The 19,826-nt window shown below is 28.9% G+C and overlaps 3 protein-coding genes across 5 annotated transcripts; 1 reads left to right on the forward strand and 2 right to left on the reverse strand.

Annotated features, from left to right (window-relative positions):
* Positions 1-573: 573 nt before the first annotated feature.
* On the reverse strand, positions 574-1,349 carry LOC122523327 (serine/threonine-protein kinase ULK3-like). The gene is made up of 2 exons (XM_043645002.1): positions 1,154-1,349; positions 574-854 (listed from the first exon to the last, which is right to left on the reverse strand). The coding sequence occupies exons 1-2, from the start codon at positions 1,347-1,349 to the stop codon at positions 574-576; spliced, it is 477 nt and encodes a 158-aa protein (XP_043500937.1).
* Positions 1,350-4,165: 2,816 nt separating this feature from the next.
* Positions 4,166-9,508, forward strand: LOC122523508 (E3 ubiquitin-protein ligase arih1). Of its 3 annotated transcripts, XM_043645292.1 has the most exons (9): positions 4,166-4,533; positions 4,920-5,037; positions 7,026-7,229; positions 7,317-7,490; positions 7,599-7,667; positions 7,762-7,977; positions 8,059-8,616; positions 8,707-8,933; positions 9,014-9,508. In XM_043645292.1, the coding sequence occupies exons 3-9, from the start codon at positions 7,029-7,031 to the stop codon at positions 9,093-9,095; spliced, it is 1,527 nt and encodes a 508-aa protein (XP_043501227.1). In that variant the 5' UTR covers positions 4,166-4,533; positions 4,920-5,037; positions 7,026-7,028; the 3' UTR covers positions 9,096-9,508. The 3 variants fall into 3 exon arrangements, with proteins under 3 accessions (XP_043501227.1, XP_043501226.1, XP_043501228.1); XM_043645291.1 differs by lacking the exon at positions 4,920-5,037; XM_043645293.1 differs by lacking the exons at positions 4,166-4,533; positions 4,920-5,037 and adding an exon at positions 6,026-6,502.
* Positions 9,509-16,543: 7,035 nt separating this feature from the next.
* LOC122523509 lies at positions 16,544-18,460 on the reverse strand. The gene is made up of 3 exons (XM_043645296.1): positions 17,813-18,460; positions 16,992-17,455; positions 16,544-16,663 (listed from the first exon to the last, which is right to left on the reverse strand). The coding sequence occupies exons 1-3, from the start codon at positions 18,033-18,035 to the stop codon at positions 16,544-16,546; spliced, it is 807 nt and encodes a 268-aa protein (XP_043501231.1). The 5' UTR covers positions 18,036-18,460.
* Between the last annotated feature and the right edge of the window lie 1,366 nt (positions 18,461-19,826).

The raw sequence follows: 19,826 nt of genomic DNA on the forward strand, positions 1-19,826 counted from the left end.
AAAAAAAACAAATAACTAAAAATAAAATGGCATACGCGTTTAACAAGCGCATAAAAAAAAAACTAATACTTACTTGTTAACATAGGAACAAAATATTTCAAAACATTGGAATACAAATCGAAGGCCTCTTTCGATTTTTTTTCAAATTCCAATTCAGCAGCATTTTGTAAAAGTTTTTGCGCTTTTATAAAATTTTTCTCGCATGGCATATGTTCCAAATCCAAAAACTCATCGGAGAAGAAGTCCTCGAATTTTAAGCGATATTCAAGGTCATGCTGAAGCAAGGATGTCAGAAGATTTTTGCATTCATTGGAAATACGAGGTATTTGTGGAATCTATGTGTTTGACGTTGAAGAGAAAAAAGAGAAAAAAGAGAAAATCAAAAATTAAACTACAAAAAATATAAAATAAAATAAAACAGAAGAGAAAATATTATTTTCCAAGAAATTTTTTTTACGTGAAATTAAAGCGATCGCAAGATTACAAACTTTATTTATTTAAATCGTCTATCTATCTTTCTTAATTTTGTGTAGATTAAAGATATAGATGAATATATAGTTAATTTTGTATATATCAAAAGGAATGAAAAACGTCAGGATAAAAAAATCTTGCGTACAATGGTATTATCACCTCGATTTGATGGTATTTCTTGATTTTATCCGTCAATTCAGGAATAAGACCAAAATAAGGCGACTTTCTAAAAATCCATTCATACATGATTACACCTATGCTCCACAGATCGACGCGATTATCAAACTGTTTGTCTAATAAGATTTCCGGTGCCTTGTAAAGTGGTGATCCATGTATGTTTAATTTGTATTCATTTTTAGATAGATGTTGGGCAAAACCATAATCTGTAATAATAATAAAAAAAGAAAAAGAACAAAAGAAAAAATAAAGGAAAAAGAAAAAGTAAAAATGATTCACGAAATGATATTCAATAATCGACATATACGATTGTCTTGAAATTTCGTTTTTAAATTTTACATAAGATTTAATTAAATACCAATCATCCGTACTTTACTTTTCCCTTTTTAATTCTTTTTTTGTTTTATTTTAATTTTATTAAATATATTCTTTTTGAAAAACCTAACATAATATAAATTGATATATGTGTGCGTGCGCGCGCTCGCGTGTGAATACATAAACGAACCTCCAACCTTGAGTGTGACACAAGGTTTTGTCGCGATCAATATATTTTTTGGTTTCAAATTCATATGAAAAATATTGTGACTGTGCAAATATTGCAATGCTGAAGCTAACTGTTGCATGATTTGTTGGCACTTCACCAAACTCATTTGATAATCCGAAAATGAACCACCATCGCAATATTCCAATACAAAATACATTCGTCTAAAATCGAAAAAATGGGAGATAAAATTTTAATGTTAAGTACAAAACCATTTATTTTTTTATATATTAAATTAAATTAAATTAAATTTTATTAATAATAATTTTCTTTATTATATATATATATATATATATTTATTTTACGGGGTAGATTAAAAATTCCTAGATGATAGTAAACAACAAACAACAAAATTTTTAATTTGATAATCTAGATTTGTGGTTTTACTGTTTGATAAAAAGAAACACAAATAAATTAATAAATAAAAAGAAAAAATTTCGAAAAATAGTAATTGATTTTGTAAGACGTTTGGAAGCTTTCGACCCGCTCTATGAAAAAGAAATAAAATAAAATATATTATAAATAAAAGAAAATAAATGAAAAGTTTAATTTTACATTTATATTCCTCTGTCAGATGTTTAATATCACTAGATATTACTTTAATCTAATTTAATTTAATTTAATTTAATTTAATTTAATTTAATTTAATTTAATTTAATTTAATTCTATTTATAAGATAAAAAAAAGGAAATAAATAATTTTAACGCACGATCCATGTATGAAAAATTCCTTCAATTTGACAATATTTTCATGTTCTAATGACTTCAGTACATTGCTTGTCTCGACGATTTTTTCGATCGTACTTTTTGATATTTTTGATATATTGATACATTTTATCGCCAGTGTTTCTTCTGGATTATCCTAAGAACAACATTATTGTGTTTTTTTTTAATTCACTTTATTTTTGCATAAAATATCATTAATAATTGGAAAATGCAGGGTAATAATCAAAAAGATTGATAATTATTATTACTAATGCTTAGATGTAATCTAAACTTTTCTTCGAATTATTTTATCTAAATATATATATATTTGGTTTTTTAAATAAATAATTATTTTATGTAATATATCGAGTGTTTTTCAAAAATTGATATTTATTCGATTGCACGATCTAGTTGAGAGTTTCATTTAACTTTTATTTTTAGATATTGCGATCGTTCACGAGATACATGTCAAATAATTTCTCGATATTGTTATTGCTTGATAAATATTACTATCAACAAATCGTTAATGGTAAACACAAATGACCTATGTAATTGTTTTATATTTCTTCTAATAACGTTTCTCATTCTCAAATATTTTAATTATATTGAAATATTTCTTTCCAAAATTTGAAAATTTGACTCGGATTACAAATATTTTAAAGACTACATCTATTCGATAAAAAAAATCAAACAAAGCAAAGGAAGAAATCAAGAAGAAAAATATTAATCGAACAAAAAAGGAAAAAGTTCAACGAGTTCGTGCAAACGAATGATTTAGATTTCAGATAAAAAGATTTACGTAAGTTTACTTATCTCTTATCTAGTTGTTAAGAAATTAAAAAAAAAGTTCTGAGCAAAATAATAAACTCTTTTAATATTTTAAAGATAATGAAAAATATCTACTTATGTACGTTCCTGAGAATAATATATAATTTTATATGTGTGCAAAAGAGAGTACTTTTGTTCTGAAATTCAGAATACAAAAATGTTTATATACCTTTCGTATTGCTACAAAAACGGTCGCATTGCTTCCCACGCCGATTAAGTCGAGAAACAAGTAATCACTCACACTTGGCGAATTCATTTTACCCTATAATTATAATCTTTACTTTAACATTATAACTCAGAGTATCACGATAATCCTGGATTCGCTTGACAGAATAAATTTGATAAACCTTTCTACTCCATGTCTGCGATATTACAATGACATAAATATCTATAGTTACAACACGTTTTATCTAACTTAAATATGTTTCTATTTCCTTAACCGTATTTATAATGTTATATATAATTCTAAGGTCATATACTTTATGTATATCTATTATTTATTTTATTTAATTTATTTGTTTGCCACAAGTATATACAAACTTTATCGTTACTGAAGTTTTACTGTCCGACATTTTAAATATTTCGTTCGAATATAAATGATACTCTTAGAAATAATTTTTTCAACTAACTTTTATTTGAAATAAAAGTTTTTTTGTTGAGGCTCAAAACTTTTCAATTCATCTAGATATATATATATATATAATTTTCTTGTTGATATAATTATAGAGATTTAAATTGTTTTATTCTGTTACAAATTGTAGTTAAAAAAAAAAAAGAAACAAAAATTTATAACGATACTGAGACAGAGTGAAATAATAATTTTTTTTTTAAAGTAATATAAATAATATAAAATAATCTAATACGAGATATTAAATGTTTTATTTTGTCAAAAGAAAAGAAAAGAAAGAAAAATAACAAGACTGAAACGAATTAAAATGTATTAGAAAAAAAATTAAAAAACCGAATAAGAATTGTATTATATATAATGAACATAATAAAATATTGGTAAATGTAAATGATATGAATTTTAAAAAAAAGTAAGCGAAGATGGCGCCTTTACTAATGACGCCATTGGTTGTTAGCTGTGCGCTATGTTCGCGCTCGTACGGTACAGAAGCCAAGTTCAAAGGGTTGACTAGGGCGACATCGCACGGCGACGTTTGTCTCTTGCGAATTTGCTAAGAGTACCGCACTAAATCAACAGGAGCAGAAGTAGTAGAAGCTGTAGTACCGTGTCATAATTACGACCAAAATCGAACAACGACGACAACGACGACAACGACGACGACGACGACGAGTATCTCTTGGACAAATAATTTAATTGCAGAATTCCGTGTTTCCGAACTATTACCTTATTTACTTAATACGAAAAAAAGGAAAGTGAACTAAAGGAATAAAGAAAAAATTGAAAATTCTCGTTCGTAGGAAAGAAAAAGAAGAAAAAGAAAAAGTGGAAGAAGGTCGAAGAAAAAGGGGTGGAGGAAGAGGAATAGGAGAGGGAGGAGACAGAAGGAAGAAGAAGGGGACGACGAGTAATCGGAAAAGACGAAAAAGATAAAAGAAATAAAGGGGCAAGAGGAAAAAAAATAGAATTGTGTTAAAGTGACAAAGAAAAAGATTTAAGATAGGAAGAGAAGAAGGAACAACGCTTTTCGTGTTCGCTCAATATCGAGCGAAAAACTTGTCTTCTCTCTTCGACATTTCTCCTCTGATATACACCTACATATATATCAGACACAGATTAACGTTATGGACGTGACAGCAGTTGTCGAGCTATAAGCTCGTATCTCCTTCTTTCCTTCATAGTAAATGGTGCGTTCCAAATCTACTTGATTCTATCCTTTCTCTCTCTTTCTCTCTGATTTTTTCTTATTCTATCGCTTCATCTATCGCTATCTTTATTTTATCCTCTGTTTTCTCTCTCTCTTTCTTTCATCGTTATCTATTGCTTCGAAGAGTGCATCGAATACAAACGAGAAAGAACGGGTGCAATGGACGAGGGGCGTATATGTTTATATGCCAATGCGACCATCGACAAGCACAATTATTTATTAACAAATGTGTGTTAGATTTTTCTCATATGTTCTGTGTGAAAAAATGTGTTTTTAGAGAGTTTTACTTTTTTTTTATATATAAAAAGAAAAAGAGAGAAGACACAAAACAAAGTGTAATGATATGTCATCTTTTTTCTTCTTTAGGAAAACAAGAAATATTAACGATGGGTTTTTATCTTTTTAACGGATATCATCGTAAATACCTATGTGCTGCTGCTGATTCTTAAAGTGACTACAACGACGTCTTCCAATACAATTAATCGTAATAATTTTATTATTATTATTTTTTTGTCTTTATCTTTTAATATAAATCGCAAGGATAAAAACGTTTTGCAGTGTTCAACGTTACCGATCGATCGCGAATTATCGGCTTTTTCCGACTAATCTCGTTTGGTTCGTTTTATTATGTATTTCCTCATGGTAGAAAGAGCTTAGGTAAAAATTCAATCTAACATTGACTCATCGTATATACGTTTTGTTTGACTTGTTGTAGGTTAATACAGTGTACTTCTAAATTTTCTATTTGAAAATTTGTGAATCCATTATACAGTGATTAATCTCGAGTTATGTGTGTGTGCGCGTAACACAATTTATCCATTCGTGTCTATAATTTTATTCAGAAAAAACTGAATAGTGATTAACTTGCTTCTGATCGTGAAGTGAGATTGTACTACTGTGTTTGTTTCTTATAATAGAATTTTTGGAAGGTACATGCACATATACATATACATCCTTTGTAAAGTGTATTTCAAGGTTATGAAGCAATAGTTATCATTATTCGATGTGATAAGATTTGTTGATAATTTTTCAAGAAACGTTGTAGTGTTCAATTATTTTTCTTCATTTTTGTTACGCGTACAAATAATAGAAGAAAATTTATATTCGATTTCTTATTTCTACTGCGCTCCGAATTTTTTTTTTTTTTTTTTAATGACAATATAATTGGATGCATAATTTCGCAAATCAACTTTGTTTCTTAACTACTTTATTTTTTTATTTCTTTTTCTTTTATCTTGAGAGTTCTTAAAAAGAAATATTCTTGGGAAAATTCTCATCGTTATAATAAAAAAAAAAAAAGAAAAAGAAAATCGCTATTAGTTTTCACAAAAGGTTATTTATTTCGAGAACAATTCGTTCTCACGCGCATACTCTTTCTCTTTTCTCTTTTCTCTCTCTCTCTCTCTCTTTCTCTCTCTCTCTCTGTCTCTCTCTCTCTCTCTCTCTTTTTTTTTCTTTCTTTTCTTCTTTCGAGTCCGCAAACGATAAGGATTATCAATCGCTGTAGCGATAAATATTTATCGCTATTGGTCAGAAGGAAAATTTTCGCGAATCGTGATTGGTCGTTGAGATCTTGACCCATTCATCGTTTCTCCCGTGACTGCAGTGTTCGGTGTATCAGCTGCCGGAGCAGAGCGCTTCGATGTTTTGGCAGCTGATATTATTTTTCACTTCCGCCGATATTATCGGAGCACTTTCAAATTTAATCGTTTAAAACGCATTTAATCGATACCAAGTTATTTTTCATAGTTTCGCGAAAGGGTTTGCTTGTTAAAATAACGGAAGAAAGAAAATTTGTTGACGGTGTTGAACTATATATCTATATATATAAAATCGCATTGGAGATATGTCTGACACTTTATTCGGGGAAGTAGAAGATAATGACGTCATGTACTGAAACATAAGAACTTTTTTTCCACCTTGTTCTCTGTAATCGTTCGTGGATAAAGGTTATACAATTTTCTAATACATCTAATTTATTTTTTTAGATTAGTAATCTTTGATAATGTATATATATGTATATGTATATATATGTGTGTATGTAGGTTACGAAGAGTAGTTTATCAAATTTGGATACAGTGTAAACTGTTTCGGTCTTTCTAATTATATTCCTCGTTGCTATTATTTTATATTATATTGTGTTAAGCGTCAAGCTTATCTTGTTGAGCTTTTCACTTAGGCTATAATGATTTGTCAGCCACAGAAAAATAGAAAAATGTCAATCATTAGTGACCGATACAACTTGGAAAGTTTAAGGCCAATCTATACGCACTGGCATGGCATCTATAACGTATAAATATATTTTTATAGATAAAATTGATAGTTGGAACTAAGATCTTTATGTTTAGTAATTTTATAAAAATAAGTAGTCTGTCACCAAAGCAGCGTTCTAATAATTTGACAATTAGATGTTTTTTTTGTTAGTTCAATATATATTAATACACAAGTTTTTTAAACTTAATGGTTCAATAGAGAATGGATTCAGAAGAAGAAACAATGAACGATTCCGGAAACGAGTCTAGTGGAGACGATGTTGACTATGCTATGGATATTGAATCTGGGAATCTACGTGACCGGAATATGGAAATTGACGAATATCCATTTGAAGTTTTATCAACAGAAGAAATTGTACAACACATGGTTGATTCTATAAAGGAGGTCAACAGCGTCGTTGAAGTATGTTTTATAGAATTAGCTAACACTGATCGAATAATAGAATATTATTTTTTGATCGGTACATCTAAATGAAATCATCACTTGTAGATACCAGCAACAACAACGCGCATTTTGTTAAATCATTTTAAATGGGACAAAGAAAAATTAATGGAACGCTTTTACGATACGGATCAAGAAAAATTATTTAGAGAAGCACGTGTCATTAATCCATTCAGAAAAGGTTCTGTGATAAATAAGAGTTGGTCCTCTCAAAGTTCCTTGGTAAAAATAATTATATATATATATACATTAATAAATATTAATTTCTCAGTGTAGAATTATGAAAGGAACGGTTTGATTGTTAAGTTAACCATACATGTCTTTCTCTAGTCTAGTAGGAGAACATCTGTAAATGGGACAGAAGAATGCGGAATTTGTTTAATGACTTTACCATCCTCTGTAAGTGTTATTGTATTTGGAGTTAATTATTATTAAGTATAATATATATTTATATATATTTATATATGTATATATATATATTTATAATATTTAGATGATGACTGGTCTGGAATGTGGACATCGTTTTTGCACCGGATGCTGGGGTGAATATCTCACAACCAAAATAATGGAAGAAGGTGTTGGACAAACAATTGCATGTGCCGCTCATGCCTGTGACATTTTAGTTGATGATGCTAGTGTTATGCGGCTAGTTAAAGACTCAAAAGTTAAACTGAAATATCAGCACTTGATAACAAACAGTTTTGTTGAAGTAAGGACTCGTACTTTTTAAATAATAAATATTTGATTGATATATTACAAATAGTCACGTTACATTTGATTTATTTAACAGTGCAATAGGCTATTAAAATGGTGTCCATCGCCAGATTGTAGTAATGCCGTCAAAGTACAATACGTAGATGCAAGACCTGTTACATGTAAATGTGGTCACACATTTTGTTTTTATTGCTGTGGAGATTGGCACGATCCGGTTAAATGTCATTTGTTGCGTAAGTGGATCAAAAAATGTGATGACGATTCGGAGACCTCTAATTGGATTGCAGCAAATACTAAAGAATGTCCAAAGTGTAATGTTACAATAGAAAAAGATGGTGGTTGCAATCACATGGTATGCAAAAATCAAAACTGTAAAGCTGACTTTTGTTGGGTATGTCTTGGTCCTTGGGAACCACATGGATCTAGTTGGTATAATTGTAATCGATATGATGAAGAAGAAGCCAAAGCAGCGCGAGTTGCTCAAGATCAATCAAGGTCTGCTTTGCAACGCTATTTGTTTTATTGCAATAGGTATATGAATCACATGCAGTCCTTGAGGTTTGAGAACAAGTTATATGCTAGTGTAAAAGAAAAAATGGAGGAAATGCAACAACATAATATGTCTTGGATCGAGGTAAAGAAAAAATTTAGTTTTGTAAAGACGTTCGTGCAATAATACAAAATCTATTTCTATTAATCTAAATCATATAATTTTAATATTTAGGTACAATTTCTAAAGAAGGCAGTCGATATTTTATGTTCCTGTAGACAAACTCTCATGTATACTTACGTATTTGCCTACTATTTGAAGAAAACCAACCAGTCTGTGATTTTTGAAACCAACCAAAAGGATCTAGAGAGCGCTACTGAATGCCTCTCTGAATATCTCGAAAGAGATATTACGAGTGAGAACCTTTCCGGTATTAAACAAAAAGTTCAGGATAAATATAGGTACATAGAAAAATATATATTTAAATATATATTATTAATATTATTTATATATAATAATATTCGTATTTTTTTTTCTAAAGATATTGCGAAAGTCGAAGAAAAGTACTTCTAGAACATGTTCACGAGGGTTATGAAAATGAATGGTGGGATTATGTGGAATAAGGAGAGACGAATGAAAGATGTCCAGCTTCTCTTTGTTTTTTTTTCTTTTTTTTAATTTTGGTCGTGAGATATAAAGTTAAAGAATGAAGAAGAAAAGAAAAAGAAGAGTAAAAGCCCTCTTCCTTCTCATCTCTGCCCCCAGCTGTGATAAATCAAGAAAGCTGAGAAAGAGAAAGAATATAGAGAGAAAGACAGACGGAATGTAGTAAAGCATTGTTGGCGGAAAGTGATATGTACGTTTGTTACATACATTTGAAAACACAATTGTCATCTACGTGGCAACCTAATATCGTTATTATTATATTATGAATTTTGAACTTACTTAAAATGTGAATTTTACTATCAACGACAACTAACATTACTACAACTATAACTATACAACAACAAAAATCAATAGATTGAATGTAACATAACTTTGTCGTGATTGATTCGTGCTTGCTGTGTATATTGCACATTATTATTATACTGTTAGTTAATGCGATAAATATGCCCTCGTTATGGCATTGTATTCTGATATTATTCAAGGCGGACCTTAGATTACATATTATGCACTCGGTTTAAACAAAAGATAAAAAAATTGTGTTTTTCTTTAAACGAACAAAAGGATGGATTGGTAAAAGTGCATCAAATATATTTATTATTATGTGATCCAGCAATGCATATATATTATACATATAATTATATATATGTATATATTATATATTATATATATTATAATATATATTATACATATTATATATATATATATTCATATATATATATATATATGTGCACAATAATATACATATATATTTATATTTATATATATATTATTGCGCAATAGTGATTTTTTCTTGTGCTGTTATGAAATTTTTAGATGACAACGATTCTTTTTTCTTCTAAAATAACCTTTTGATGCTATGTGATGATGACGATGATGATATATTATAATCTCAGACTAATGAATCTCCGAAAAAGAGATTATTTTTCTCTTTGTAACTTGTTACTCCGATCAAATATCATTGAATTGTTTTACGCAATTTAAAAGTTTTAGGATTACAATTGAAAAAGAAAGAAGAAGATGACGAAGATGGTGATAAAGAAGAAAGAAAAATAAAGGATATATATAAAACTATAATTAAATTAAATTATATTATATTAAATTATATTAAATTAAATTAAATTAAATTAAATTACATTACATTTTTTGGATGTTACTCGTGTCAGAGTAATCGTGGAAAAGAAAGAAACTCAAAGAAATAAAGACATTATTTTGTTAATTTTGATTATCGATATCCTTAGGAAAGGTATTAATACACGAAGAAAAATCAAGAACACACACACAAGAGAAAGAAATGGAAAAAATTTTAGTAATTTTTCCTTCTATTTCGGACAATGATACGTCCAGGCTATAATTGCCATTCTAAACTTTAGCTCAACTCTAATAATCATATCGTCAGTGTAACGATTATGAGAAATATGTTATTTGTACATACATATATGTGTATATATAGTGAGTACCTTTAATATTCTGACACAAAAAAATTTTTATTTTATCGTATTAAGATTTTGTTTTTAATGAATAAAAATACAATAATAATAAATAAAATAATTATCGTAAATGAACAGATGTAATTTTAAGTCACTGTATCTAATTAACAATAATATTAATTTTATTTATTTAATTTAAAATACTTGTTGGTCAATTTAATGTTATTTGCAATATTTGGAACCTACTTATAAAATTTTTCGAACAATTCTCTTGGCTTTTATAACTAGATATTGAAAGAAAAAAAGAAGAGAAAATTTTTGTGGTTTGTAAAAGCGATAATTTGTACGGACATCATTACATTCCGTAATATCTTTAGTTTATCGATATTTAGGAAATTCGCTTATCATAATTATGCATAAATAAGTAATACCAGTTTCAATATACGCTAACATGTAATTTCTCTTAATATCGTAAGAAAATTGTATAAATTTTTGTGGTATATTCATTATACATAGGAGCACAATGGAAGATCGAAAAATTTCAAGCCAAGAGAAAAATTATAAGAAAAATAAATTTTACGGTAAATATTAAGTGTTTTAAAAATAAGTAATTAGAGATCATAGAGATTGGAAACAAAAATGTGTTCCAATAAGGAAAAATATAGAATTTAGACAACAAAAATGATTACAAAGGAAAAGTTGTTTGGAAGAAGAGAAATAATTTGTAATTGAATATTAAAGTCAGATATAGAAAGAAATAGAAAGAAAATAATCAAATTTTGCAAATGAATTTGTTTTAACTGCTTTAAATCCGGATGCTAAATATATTACTGATTTCATTACTGCGAGACGTATATTTGACAATCATCGCGTAAAGAAGTGACGTTATCCTTAGTAACGTAAATAAATTCAATATATTTCTGTTCAAATAAACGAAGAGTGATGAATTTTAATTTAAATGAAACGAAATTAAGTGTAAAACTTGGAAGTGGAATTAATTTTAGAACCGGTAAATTAGTTTTTATTGATAGTGCAATGGAGACAAACTTATATTATAATTAAGAAAATAAAATGTCAAAAGTGCAATAAAAATATAGTTAAATAATTTTTTAAGTATATAAAAAGTATCAAAAATATTATTAATTAAACTAATTAATACCGTGTCCGAATGTTCGATTTACTCACTATAAATTAATATATGCATATATATAGAGAGATATCTATATCTATCTATATATATATACACATATATATATACACATATATATATACATATATATATATACACATATATATACATATATATATAAATAAATATAAATATATATGTATATGTCGTACATTGTAGAATAATTTTCATGATGGAATAAGGAGAAAGTAATAATGTAAGTGGCCAGTTTTATTTTATTTTATTTTGTAAATTAAAATCGCTTATTTACAAACATGACAAATACAAACGGATCGTTGTGTGAACAATAAGTAAATGAATAAATAAAATATTCAAGATTAATAATAATTAATTAAAATGATTAAACTTTTCCGACGTTATCTGAGTAATAATATTGTATTAAAATAAAAAATAACAATAACAAAAAAAAACATACATATATATAAAGCGTCAGTTTTACGTTAAACGAAAGAAAAATTCGCATAATCCAAAGAAAACAAAGAATACAAACTTCGTTTCACTCGTCATATTAAATTTAATGACATACATGGAAAAAGATTATGCACCAGGGAGGAATTTAAAATAATAATAATATTAATAATAATAATAATAATAGTAGTAGTAATTATGATGATAAAATAAAAATAAATAAAAACAAATATAGGGGCTTTTTGGTGCCAAAACTGAGTCGGAATATTGTTTTATTCACTTTTCAGAATAATCTGATGTATTTTAATGTTCTTGTATGAATATTTGAAAGATGATATTTTTTATTAAGAAAGATCTTTTTTTCCTCTTTCTGTTAACGAAATTAAATTTGAATTTATTTTATCTATGAGTCAGTCTAACAACGAGTTGATTTAGTCAATGAAGGTAAACAAAACATTCGCGCATAAAGCACATGTTAGATGAATAGAACTCCAGTTATTGGTTATCAAATAATAGTCGATTGTTGAATTCAAATGTGAATTTACATTGAACATAGAAAACAATTATTTAGATGGTTGTTACAGTATTCGAGGATTTTGAATATGCTTCTATTCTAATTACATGCGTTTGTCGACTTTTATTGACTCTATTCGTTGAACGAACTATAAATGTAAATACAGTACATTTAGAAATTAATTTATAATTCGCACCAAATAATAAACTTTTTATTGCTTCAAAAAGTTAAACTCATCGATAACATTAAAATACATTTCTTACTATTGAAACTTAATTGAAATGACATTGATTGAAAAACTAACATAGTACATTTGTAATGCTTTTAAAATAAAAACAAGTATTCCAATATTCTAATAGTCCACGGTAAAAAAGAACAGAGATTTGCTAAAGTTTTCATAAAGGGGGCCAAGTTTTGAACGTCTTTGTCGTAAAAAAATAAAGTATTACATGTTTTACCATATTGAATCAAATGTAAAAGAAGATACAGACACTGAGCGATAGAAAAGAAAAGAAACATTTGATTAAACGTTTTGCTCGTTAAATAAAGTGAAATAAATAATTAAAAAATATAAAACATTCAATTAAATAATTAATTAATCAAAAATCGCTTAATATACAATACAAAAAATAATGCCGTAACGATATTACAATTGCTGTAATTAAGAATAAAAGAAAATGATTTTATAAAACATTCGTTACCATAAATGAAATTAATTCGTTTAATTAATTTTTTGTTTAATAATAAGTGGGATCTCTCTTACTAATACTAATTATAAATAATATTTACTTAAATTATTTATATACAAGTAAAACTAAATAACTACACACACACACACATAAAGAAAACTTGCAATAGTTTTTATCTAAATATCTTAATCAATATAAATTGTGCAAAGCCAAAAATATTTTTGACAGAAAAAAAAAACAAGATGAATTATAATCTTGAATAGTCGATTTAAAAAGAAAAAGAAAAAAGGTAATAACCTTGAAATATTTCTTGTTTATCTAACGTGTTATAATATTTACGTAATACTGACGATATGCTATGATGATCGTTAATCAACTATTTAAAAATTACCATACTGCGTGATTCAATGATCACTTATCGTCGATATTATAATCATAGTAATAATAATATTAATTAATAATATTAAATAACATTAATTATGGAACGGAAAAAGAGTAGTTCCAATCTGTACAGTTACATATATTATACATAGTTATATGTATTATTCACGATACGTGCAGACACATAAACTACACACACATCCTTATATGTCGTAGTAATGTCGATCATTAGAACAATTAAAATTAAAAGTAGAAACTTTTGAAGATTTATTAATAAAATAATAATAATAATAATAATAATAATAATATAAAATTTAAAGAGAAACAACAAAAGAAGAAAAAAAAGAAAGGAAACTGTTGATTCTTGGTATTAAAAGAAAAAAAAACAAACCGAAAGAAAAACAGAGAAAAAAATTAATAAAGAAAAGAAAATAAGAATTATTATAAATTGCGATTGTTTTTGCTGTACAGTATTGAAATTGAAAATTAGAACTGTAAGGTATAATCGATGATGACGTAAATATTAACGAAAAGGATTATTAATAACACGTGGTTTTTATATTCTACGTTTTATTCTTCACATTTACATACGTATATTCGCAAATATTATTTCCTTCTAGTCTGGCTTAATTGTAAAGATAAAAATACATAAGAGAAAGAGAGAGAGGAACAGAGAGAGAGAGAGATAAACAAAGATATTATAAATGTAAAAAAGTAAATTGATATTTAAAATGCTTAATATAATACCTTTTCCAAATCATGCACAAACACAAAAAAAATCTTCATTTGGATTCGAACACCTATAAGATATAATATTAAATATATATAAAATAAAAGATAACATGTGTGTCGTATTCTCAAATAAAAAATATTCGAGGAAAAACAACACACCGAGGAATATAATTAATTAATTATTAAAAAATATAATAATTAGATTTATATAATAGAAGAAACAAAAAGAAAATTATTTGTGAAATCTATGTAAAGAAGAGAGAGTCTTCTGTTTTAGGAACTTTGTTATTAACTGATTAATTGATTGATTGACAATATTTAAAATAATCATTTTCAAATGAGCTATTTTAATTCCTTACTTACAATTAATTCGATGTTTATATATAAAAAAAAGTAATCGAAAATTGAAAAAATATTAATATAAATCATTGATAGAAGATAAAAATAATTTAAATTGTAACTTATACAAGTGTTGCGACTATTTGAGATTTGTTTCATTTTTTGTGCGCGCGATCTATAATTATTTTTAATTATTATTAAAAAATACATATATCACATATTTCTTTTTTAATTTTTTATTGAAATAAGTTGTAACAAACGCAACTTAAATTAATCGATATTATTTTTAAAAAATAACGAATTTAATGATCGAGAAAAACAATAATAATAAAAAAAAGGAAAAAAGGAAGGACAATATATATTTAATTATTTTTTATTATTTATTGTATAAAAAGATTTTTTTGTCACCAGAATAATTATCGTACACAATTTCCTTTCGTTTTTACTATGAAAAAACAATTGTAAACAATTGAAGTAGATAAAATTTGAAATATAAAATACATATATATATATAAATTGCGGTATACATTTTGCATCCACCATTTTGTTTAGGGGAAATAACAAAAAAAGGAAAGTCCAAAAACAATATATATATATATCTATCGAAAAGCCTCGTTCTCTCGTGTTAGAAAGAAGAGGATTAAAAATAAGAAATAATAATAATAACAATAATTATAATAATAATAATAATAATAAAATAATAGTAATAATATAACAAACGAATTAAAAAGTAATGCAAAATCCAATGAAGACAAGAGGAAGCTTGCTATTTGGATCAGTTGTTAAAAATCAATCTAGCATCATTATTATCGTTATCATCACTACTATTATTATTATTATTATTATTATTATTATTATCATTATTATTATTATTAATATTTCATATATTCAATTTGTTATTTAAAATATATTTTCTACCTAAAATAAATTAGAGAAATAAATACAAATCGTTTGCTTCTACCTAAATTCATTGCAAATTTTGAGATTCCTATAAATTGATCGTAAGAGATTCGAAATTCAAATTTTACGATTTAAGTGGCATACTTAGAAAGAAGGGGAAGTTAAAGGAAGGAGGGAAAGGAACAAAGAAAATTAGAACTTTCTCCGCGATAAAAGGAAAGCTAAAAAACAAAGATAGATGTGAAAGAAGAGAGAAAAGAATAAAAATCATCTAAGAAAATCTACTAAGTGTGTGTTCGTGTGTGCGTGATTCGCCGAAATAAAAGTAAATTATAAAAATAAACAAATAAATAAATAGAATAAAATTAAAAACTCTATAAATTTATCAACAAGAGAAACGAAGAAATTGTACGTTCTCTTCTTTTTCTTATTATTATTAAAGACTTTCCGGATTAATTAGATTAAAAAAAAAATAAAATAAAATAGAATAGAGGAAAATAATGACGCGAGACGACGATTGGAAGTGATATGAAAGTCTCATCGCATCAAGATTCGTTTACGTTCAAACTAAACGTTCGAACGCAACGGCGAACTTGTACGTTTTGAATTAATGTATCTGTGACTCTGTGTGTGTAGTAGTGTTGTAGTTGTAGATGTAGTTGTAGTAGCAGTAGTAGTCACACTTGTTTCGTTGGATTGCGTCCTAAGCGCGGGAAAGAAGAACACGTTCGAATATCCTTTTGATCGCGTTCTCGTAAAAAATAAGTACGCAAAAGGGTTTCAATTGGAAAGTACCCTGGGTTAAGCAACGACTTGCGACGTTGTATCAGGAAGTTGCGGTTAATATGGCGGTCACCAAGCTTAGGGCTGCACCAGTCATTACAAGACTTCTCCAAATCGCATCGCTAGTTTCTTCGGCAACCGGGTACTCTTCGCAAAGTTGTTCCTTTAAAAAACAATGTTCAAAAATCAAGAATATTTTTTATTAATTAGCCGAAGAAAAAGAAATAAGATCGGCTTTGAATTATAATTTAAAATTATAATCAGTGATACTTTTAGCGTTAATATATTTAAAATTTAATACAAGTAGTTAAGATAAAAAAAATTCCAAAGTTTGTCGTTTAAAAAATCATCTAACAATAAGTTATTTCGGTTTATTTTTTACAAAAATAATTACCCACCCCTCAAACGAATGAATGTAGATGAATATCTTGTATTACAATTATATGAGTCATGTGATAGAGATGGGAATGATAAGTTGAATTAAAACTCACCCATCCGTATTCCTTGATAAAAATAGCAATTTCGTCAGCGATATATCTTGAGATATATATCGGCAATTTCTGCTTTAGTGTTGTCATCCTTCTATCCCTGGCCCATAATGCAAGTCTTCCCGTAAAAGTGTACAAACAAACAATTTTCGCCCACGTAACACCGCGAATGAATAATTCGTCAGCGACTATACGAAAAGTTTCGTAAGCGGTATCAGGGCTAACGTTTAAACGGTTGACCATACTTGTGAATAATATACTGTGCTTGTTCAGCATCCGGTATACGTTATGCCGCATGCTGCGAGATATCGGATCTCTTGATATACGATAAATGTCTTCCTTCAAGAGATAGCGTATCACGTCGTTTGCCAAACACTCGGCAGTATATTCAATCGAGTTCTCACAGAGTCTGTATCGAGGGGGTGGTGTCAATTGTGGGAAAAGGTATTGCAGTCGTATCTGCAATAAATAAATTCAATTCAAAAATATATTACACGAAATAAAAACATCAGAGAATGTGTGTTGCCAATTTCATTATCTTTTGCATTATATATTCTATCATATATTTAATATTTTCCAACAACTTTTGAAATTTTTTTTTCCAAAGCAACGAATCATGTGCCAACAAAATAGTTCGTATATGTTCGTACTTTCTCCCTCGCTCCCTTCTCTTTCTTTCTTTCTTCGTTCTCTCAATTCGAGTGACCGCGAAATGTACTGACTCTCGAGGTCACGAGTATTGCCTATCGATTCTCTCTTGCCTCGACAATGGTAGATTAACGCTGGCAAAGAGAAAGAAAAAAGCTAGGGGGTTGAATCTTCCTCATCTTTATAGTCCTCGGCTTCGTTGGAGACAGTGCCGGCAGCGGCAACTACGGCGCTGCAGGCTTGCTTGCTCGGTGAATTCCTGTTACCGGGTGGATCGCATTCCAGAATGCCGCCCACTCTGGAATGCGGTTCTCCCCGCGCTAACGTACCCCTTACCTCCTCTTCCTCCTTCGCGAAGATCTCATTGTTCGTCTTCAGCGCTCCTTCGTCGCCGGCCATTCTTCCCTCTTTTAACTCTTTTTTCTTCTTCTTCCTAACGTTTAATTTTTTTCCTTCCTCTTCACTCTCTCTCTCTCTCTCTTTATTTTCTCTCTTTTTAATTCTCACGCGCGAATATTTCTCACAGTACGTCTCTTCTTCTTTCGTCGATCGTTAATCCTTCCTCTCATAACAAAATTATAATTTGAAATAATTGTTTTTCTACCACTTAACACCAAACCAACTATTTTCAATATGTCAGTTTAAACCGGCGTGCGCGCGCGCACAACGAATTATTATTGGTAATCTTCTTAGTTTCTCCTCAAAAATCCTCGAGCCCGTTGTTCCTCGTCGTAGTTGTCGTCGTCGTCATTCGCCGGCCGACGAAGCGCTCTCTACGTTCCCGCGGCCATTTCCAAAGCCAGGCATAGCCGCTTAATCCCCCACCATTTGGCAAAGTTCGTGCCGCGATTCTACCGACCAATCGGAATACTCCGTGTACTCTACAGCGCCGCCGAACGCACTCACACTAATATCCCCCACCCCTTTTTTCGAGTATCTATGGATCATTCAACAACGCACTCACACTAATATCCCCCACCCTTTTTTCGAGTATCTATGGATCATTCACACATTTCTCCCCACCACTAGCGCCCTCGCCGCCGTATTCGGCACGCGAGAGTCGTGGCGCCACCTCGCCCCCCTTTACTCCTCTCTCGATTCTCGTCGCGTACACACGTGCGGCTTGTATTTCTCGCTCTTTCTCTCTCTCTCGTCTTTCTCTCTCTCTCCCTCTCTCTCTCTCTCGATAGATAGATATAAGTCTATATTCTGTTCTCTCTTTCGTGCTAGGGTACTTTTCTTCCTCTGTTGTGTGTGTGTGTGTGTTAGTACACGTGTCTCTGACTCTCTACTACTCTTTATATGTGAGAGTTTATATCGGTGTGGCTATATGTATGAATGCATGTATGGATGGCGGTATACCCCCCGAACAGAGAGACAGGATACTGTGAGAATGGAATTTTCGAGGAGATCGCAAGAGACGTTCTCTCTACTTACTCGTCTCGTTACTTCCCCTTCTATTTCTATACTCTTCATTGTATTCCCTTGCTAACGGGATATTACGAGGGAAATGTTAATGGCGTTCACTGCCATGGTAATTTTTTTTTCTTTTTTTTTTTTATTCTTTTTTTTTTTAATCAATCTATAATACTTTTAATTATTCTTCTTTTTTTTTTTCTTCTTTTTCAGATTAATGATACAATTGTATATCCTTATAAATATTTTATTATTATTTCATTAGTATATTACAATTCTATAGATGTGTATTTTATTTAATGTTGGAATGATCATAACAATTTTTTCACCCCCATAGGAAAGATCTTTTTTGATCGAAAGATTTCCGTTTATGGAAGGTTGCGCAACCATCTGAGCTCCTTTAGGAAATGCTCGATCTTTGACTCTATCCGGTATATACAAACACACACACACACACACTTACAGCCATACATAGGAAGTATATAATACAGTAGTGTTTATAAACCTCGAGAGAACGTGCTCCTTTCTTCGGTGAAAGTCAGTTCAATGAATCGTTACATCGAATTTGAAGATTTGTCTAAATCTTGACTTGGTTCCCGTTATATTACATACAATCCTTCCGTTACAAGAAATAATAACTCAATTATTGCTGGAATCGGAAATATGAAAAATTAATATACAGTATTACTTTATTCTTTTTTTTTTTTTTTTTTTAAAAGGAATTTATTATACAGCAAGTTTGGTCGATGTTCTCGCTCATGCTGGATCACCTAA

Source organism: Polistes fuscatus, unplaced genomic scaffold, assembly GCF_010416935.1.
Source record: "Polistes fuscatus isolate 324 unplaced genomic scaffold, CU_Pfus_HIC Scaffold6, whole genome shotgun sequence".
NCBI lineage: Eukaryota > Metazoa > Arthropoda > Insecta > Hymenoptera > Vespidae > Polistes > Polistes fuscatus.

Excerpts from the sequence above, each read along its gene's own strand:
- LOC122523327 (XM_043645002.1), bottom strand. The coding sequence starts at position 1,349 with ATGTATTTTGTATTGGAATATTGCGATGGTGGTTCATTTTCGGATTAT. Across the intron at positions 855-1,153 it reads TGTCACACTCAAGGTTGGAG|ATTATGGTTTTGCCCAACAT; the intron begins GTTCGTTTATGT and ends TTATTATTACAG.
- LOC122523509 (XM_043645296.1), bottom strand. The coding sequence starts at position 18,035 with ATGGCCGGCGACGAAGGAGCGCTGAAGACGAACAATGAGATCTTCGCG. Across the intron at positions 17,456-17,812 it reads AGCCGAGGACTATAAAGATG|TATTGCAGATACGACTGCAA; the intron begins AGGAAGATTCAA and ends ATTGAATTTATT. Across the intron at positions 16,664-16,991 it reads TTATCAAGGAATACGGATGG|GAACAACTTTGCGAAGAGTA; the intron begins GTGAGTTTTAAT and ends TGTTTTTTAAAG.
- LOC122523508 (XM_043645291.1), top strand. Across the intron at positions 7,668-7,761 it reads TAATGACTTTACCATCCTCT|ATGATGACTGGTCTGGAATG; the intron begins GTAAGTGTTATT and ends TATAATATTTAG. Across the intron at positions 8,934-9,013 it reads AAAGTTCAGGATAAATATAG|ATATTGCGAAAGTCGAAGAA; the intron begins GTACATAGAAAA and ends TTTTTTCTAAAG.